Here is a 6599-nt window from a genome sequence, read left to right on the forward strand (position 1 = left end):
AATTTGCATGTTCACATATCAAAGAGAAAAACTGAAGCTCTCTGTTGCTGTGTCCTCTGGTGTTGGTAAGAAACAAGTTCTCGGTTGCTGTGTCCTCTGGTATTTGTAAGAAGCAAGCTCTTGGTTGCTGTGTCCTCTGGTATTTGTAAGAAGCAAGCTCTCGGTTGCTGTGTCCTCTGGCATTTGTACGAAGCAAGCTCTTGGTTGCTGTGTCCTCTGGTATTTGTAAGAAGCAAGCTCTTGGTTGCTGTGTCTTCTGGTATTTGTAAGAAGCAAGCTCTTGGTTGCTGTGTCCTCTGGTATTTGTAGGAAGCAAGCTCTTGGTTGCTGTGTCTTCTGGTATTTGTACAAAGCACAGACATCATGAGGTACATCCTCCTTGCCACGGTGGTGTTCATAGTACTGCTTGACCAAACCGAGGGCCTACGATGCATTCAATGCAAATCTCGGAACTGTGCAAAGCCGAAGGGATGCCGAAGAAGGCACTACGTGAAAGACCTTTGCGGTTGTTGTGATGTGTGTCCCACAAAATTCGGACAACCTTGCTCTGGACTGAAACCAAGGTAAGTTCTTCACATGATATACTGAAGTAGAGGACACATTTATCAAGTGAAAACTAGGTATCAACTGTAACCAATACTTTACTTATATGTATGTATGTATGTGTGTGTGTGTGTGTGTGTGTGTGTGTGTACATTCACAGAATACAAATAAGACATGATACTGGTATTTATGTGAATGTTTCAGATTTAATTATCAAAAGTGTGCTCTACATATTATTAAGTATCTGTCGGCAAAGGGGAGTACACACAGTAACCACCCTATAACAAGCTGTGACTTGAAACTAACATGTAAACATAATAAGAAGGCACTATGCACAACAACACCATATACAAATGGGCCATGCTGGAGATCATGTACCTCCCAATTATGTGTGGTTGGACTCGTAGGGTCCAGGGTTAACATAACTATTATTAGACCTCAATATTACACCTTATGTGGCCAACATAAAGACAATAACATACACTCAGCATAAATATACTCGGGAAAAAATAATGTGAACACTCTTTATTTTGAATTTTTGGCAAAGTTCAGCTTAGTAAAATTCTTTTATGCCGAAACGGTTCCCCCACACACTGACTAATCATGCACCCAAACGCAGCATGTTGCCTGTGTAGAAGCACGTCAGTTTGGGAAAATTGGCAAAACGTGGCAAATGCTTGTCGAGAACTGGTATAGCGAATCGGTGGTCATACATCTGAGCTGAAAGAAAACCACCGAAATTATGTCACGTCTAACAAAGCAAGAGAGAGAGGGCCATAGGTATGAGACAGATGGGCGCCAACAACTGCCACCTTCCAAGAGTCCTGAGCTGGACATGTGGTACCATTATTAGGTTGTTCCAGTGTTAAAGGCAGACTGCCAGCACCCAAGACAGGCCACGATCAGGCAGACCACGTGTCACGACCCCACAGGAAGACCGCCATCTGCGTACTCTGCATCTGCGCACCCGTGTCATCACGCCAATGGGAACGGCGACAACGGCTCTGGGACATGTCATCAGTCGACGTGCCGTGCTACGACGCGTACGTCCAGCAGGTATCAGAGCTCGGTGTCCTCAGAGTGGAATGACACTGACCTACGAACATCGTCCTGGTAGGTCACAGCGGGCACGGACTATTCGTCGCTGGCTAGTACGAAACATTCGCACCGACTGTTTTTCACAGACGAAAGTCTATTCACATGTTCCATGATAATAACCGGGTGCGACTGTACCCTGGTGAGAAAGACTAGCACCGAACTGCGTTCAAGAAGTGCATCCTTTAGGAGGAGGCGGTGTGATGATAAGGGGAGGAATTTGTATTACGCAGACGATTTGTCGCAATACGTGGGAACTTGAACACTCAGAGATAGAGAGATGGCATTCTTCAACTGGTGTCAAAACCACTTTTTTCGCCAGCAACTACACGAAACACTTCTACAGGAGGACGACACCAGGTCCTACAGAGCGCAGATTGTCCAGAACTTCTTGAACGCCCAGAATTCTTCCGTGACTACCATGCTCATCGGACTTAATCCCGTTAAAGCACTTGTAGGATCACCTGAATCGCCAGGTGAGCAGACGACCTTGACCCCCAGCGTACCGACAAGAATTTGCCGACGCTCTCAGGAACGAGAGGAATAGGATTCCGAATAAGGTCATTCGTCGACTATGGATGAGGCGGCAAATCTGGGCGTGTATTGCTGCTAGAGGTGGTCACACTGCCTACTAAGGATGTGTAGGCGTGACCAGAGATTTGAAATGACTGAGACATTCCATGATTGACTCTTGTATTTGTGAACTGTACTATTCCTACCCATCAGTCCATTATCTGTGATGAGTTTCTCATAGACACTGTTTGTGCAATTTCCCAAATACTGGCTACATTGAATGTACTATAGCTGAACGGCATTTGATGTTTTGCTCTGATTTAATAAGTAAAACTTCACTGTTGACTTTCCTTTGCCCACTAGTTTATAACAAACAAAACACTTCCATAATAGTGAAACTGTGAAAATCCGTGTTAGAGTTGATCTTCAGTAACTCATGCTTGTAGCAAGAGTCGACTAACGGGATAAGGTGGTCAGGCTCACCGCCGTGGTTGACACGTCACCGTATGCCATGTCGTAGATAGATAGTTCTGATCTTGATCATGGACTGCCTGCCCCAGACTCAATTGCTTACAGAGCGCCGCCATATAGCTGGAATATTGCTGAGTGCGGCGTAAAACTAAAGTCACTCACTCAATATTATTAATACAAAGTAATGTACACTGTCCATAATCGTACACAGAAAGCGTCAGAGCTAAGGAATGCCTTTTAAAACAGCCTTTTTATTGTTGTTAGACACAAAATATCTGATTCCTACCATCTGTACTATTCTTACCATAATATAAGCTTCTGAGCATGGAGAAGCATCAAACTGTATTGTTCGCAATAAGCCTAGGGCGTCATGCCATAGTTGTCTAACCCTTAACTAAGAGATGTCATAGAGTGAAACGCATCTGTGCTACGTTTTGACTGAAAATCACTCATCGTATTTTTATATTATGATGAAGTTACACGATTTCGTACATTCGAAACTGTGCAGATATGATGTATATCACACCATAATGACTTTCTTTTAAACAGGTGCGCAAAGAATATGTGGTGTATCAAGATAGATGGGAATTCCGCTGAGGCTAGGAAAAATTTAGCCTGGCATGATCGATTCACCGGCGTATGTGGACGAATTAGGCTCCCCAGACACTTTTGACCTGCTGTTACAGTAAGTCCTCAAATCATGAAGCTTTCTATTTCTCAAGCTATTTCCAACAACATCAAAGTGTTGCTATTATTCATACTTCCCTGAAATGAAACCATAGGGGAAAATCCCATAGATTATCCTCGGAAAATATTCCTTCATACAAGGCAAAACCAAAGAAAATTATATAAATTCATCAAAAAAGTGACTTTGGAAAACTTCAAATTTCGTGGAAACAAGCTCGATAGGTTTATTTCGAATTACGTCTTGAAGGGGAGTTATGTCTAAATGCTGTGAAACCTTAAGCATGAAATTGATTTGGCTTGTTGTCTTGCATCACATTCAACAATATTCCCGCATCTTTGTGGCTGCGATATGTACATGATCCAGTATGAAGCAAACAGTTTAGTGATTGACATGACCATCGATTTAGGCATTTGGGATATTATGACAGGTTTTATCGAAGTCACCGAGCTTGACCACCCTTTGCCTTTAGTCGCCGCTTACGGCAAGAATACCGAAAGTGTATGAAGGTAAGAAGGTGTGTAAGGTACTCTTTTCCATTGTTTTCAGGTTGGACCCAAATAAACGATGTGAAAGGCTCATCCTACGAAGTAAACGACATTCTTTATCATTTGTATTGGACAAGCATATTAGTAAACTCTTTCTGAACCTCTGAAGATTGAATTTTGTCTTTCTTTCTATTTTTCTCAGATATGCATTTGCCCATACATTTTTTCACGTTGGAATGTTGGCTGTTACTTAAAGAGGATACAAAAGTGGTGAACATAGTTTGAACAGCGAGTTAACTATCTTTTAAGTAACATCAGCAGTATTTTAGCCACAGCATGACTATGGAAGCTATTTATTGAAATCAAAATTTCAACGATAAAAGAGATGTCAACAATCGACTGTACGATCGCTAAAATAGGTGTAGACTTAAAACTAGCAAGTACCCACAAACAATATTTGATATAACGACAGATTATCAACGGACTACAAGACAGTCTACAACTGAGGATCATGTCACGAGATGTCATGGGGACTTTCAGTACTTTTGCTACCTGCATGGACTTGACCTGGATTTACACCATACCTGATTTATATATATTATGTTCAGCATGATGTTTATAAATAGCACATGCAAAAGAGTCACCCCTCAGCAGTGTTGTGAAATATTATTATTAAATTATTTGTTTAGTTCAGATTTTTTGACGGCATTTTGGCTCATGCGAGTTAAGTGAGTGAGTTAAAGGTTTACATCGCATCGGCAACATTACAGCCATACAGTGATGAAAACAAGGTGATTAATGTAAAATGGCTGCTGGCAAGGGGCAGTAAATCGAACTAGTCTATCACATATGCATATTAAAACAAGTAATGAAATTTAAAATACTTTAACTATAGAAGACAATACAATATATATAGAGCTCACTAACAACTGAAGGTACATCACATTGAAGGGACCATGGGGACTTACGGTACCTTTGCTACCTAAGTCATCCCTTCAGCTGCTGACAACTATAGGTACTGTCAGCCCAAATTACAATAAGAAGAATACTACAATTATAAAACTGGTAGACTTAAATTTACATCAAGTGTTTTGGGACTCAGAGGACAATATTTTGGCTCAAAGGTGCATCCCTGATATTTATCGATAACTGATCGATTTTAGGTAACTGTTATCGATGTGTGTTATCCATATCTATAGATGATAAACAACTATTAATGTGTATATCTGAATGCCAATACGGCATCGGGTTATGACTGACATCCAGTGTCGACTGACGGCACCAGTAGACATAACCAATAGTTGGATGTATGTCATTGATAACTGACACCAAACTTTGTGTCCCACTTCTTTTGCATTAGATTCCGGATGTAACATCTCATGACAGGTTGATAATGACCGTATGGGATAAGACGTGGTGTCAGAAATTTGTTGAGGACTGGTGTATTACTAGTGATTCCAACATTGTTATGTAACCAATAGAACACGATGAGGTATTGGCAGTAGGAATAAAATAACATAGTTCAATGATTTCAGTAAAAAGTGAATGTATAGCAAGCATGTTTTAATGGCCTGAAGACGCGAGAAATAATCTGAAATGAAGATGGACTGTTAATATTTAGACTGTTCTTTTACATAATTAGTGAAGGAGAGAATGAGTATTGTTTTACGAATATTAGCAATATTCCAGCATCATCACGGCGGATTATTCTGTAGTACGTGCACCCTTGTGCAGAATCAATCCCGGGTCTTCCGTCTCACGACGGAAGGCTTTAACCAGTTTCATATTTTAGAGAGGTTAATATGATAATTGTTCTGCATTGAAAGTTGATCTGTCATCAGGCAATCCTGAAGATATTGATCTAGACCCAGTGATGGTGGCACTGGCAGCTGCACCAACATCTTTTGTCCCACCCATGAAGGTAGTATCGTAAGTGTATTCATTGTATTGATTTTGGAACATAAGTTGGTTCATATTTCTATAGTTTAGTTAGTGATAGCTCCACCTCTGGTCACCTTTAGTGCATTACCTGATGCTATTTTCATTGCAGAGTTTTTTTAAAGAGGGTCTAAAACACAGTTGTGTGAAGGATTCTGTGATATTCTGTAGAATGTAATGTAGAAATTTTAGGGACACATGTACATATAGATTTTGTTTTTGAAAGTGGCTAACAGATCAATAGATGATCGGATGATGGTGCCCCAAATCTTGGTTTTCTTTTTGTATTTAATTGTTGTGCCATCTAAAATTTGTCAGCACCATTTCCAAAGTTGCCTTTCCACAGAGTTTGTGTTCTGGAGAGAAGAAGTAACATTCATGTCATCAACAAACAGTAATCCATCAATAGATTTATTTAAAACTTACACCGTAGTGACAGACAAAATACTGCCTTCAGGGACATCCTGAACATGCTTGTTGCGGCCTTAAGTGAGTGGAGTGAGTAATATTGGCAATATATCAGCCATGCCGTGGATAAAACAAGTTGTATACTCAAACAAGTTTATTCACACACACACACACACACACACACACACACACACACACACACACACACACACACACACACACACACACACACACACACACACACACATAAATGACAGACACAATTCAACATGTCAGTGAATTCAATATTGCAGCCAGGGGGCGATGGAAAAGGTCATTCGTTTTAAAATATTTGTTTACAAAGGACATTGCAGTAGTTAGGTGTGTCACTGTTTTAGCATATATCCAACCCAAACTAACGCCACTGTACTGCTTCAGTTTTATCGAGTCTGGACCAGACACTCCAGCGACAAATAGCA

The 6599-nt window shown here is 40.7% G+C and overlaps 1 protein-coding gene across 1 annotated transcript; it reads left to right on the forward strand.

The window, feature by feature from the left end:
• Positions 1 to 284: 284 nt before the first annotated feature.
• LOC137296585 (perlustrin-like) lies at positions 285 to 3913 on the forward strand. The gene is made up of 3 exons (XM_067828400.1): positions 285 to 563; positions 3172 to 3307; positions 3857 to 3913. The coding sequence occupies exons 1-2, from the start codon at positions 364 to 366 to the stop codon at positions 3293 to 3295; spliced, it is 324 nt and encodes a 107-aa protein (XP_067684501.1). The 5' UTR covers positions 285 to 363; the 3' UTR covers positions 3296 to 3307; positions 3857 to 3913.
• The last annotated feature ends 2686 nt before the right edge of the window (positions 3914 to 6599 follow it).

Source organism: Haliotis asinina, chromosome 9 (assembly GCF_037392515.1).
Source record: "Haliotis asinina isolate JCU_RB_2024 chromosome 9, JCU_Hal_asi_v2, whole genome shotgun sequence".
Lineage (NCBI taxonomy): Eukaryota > Metazoa > Mollusca > Gastropoda > Lepetellida > Haliotidae > Haliotis > Haliotis asinina.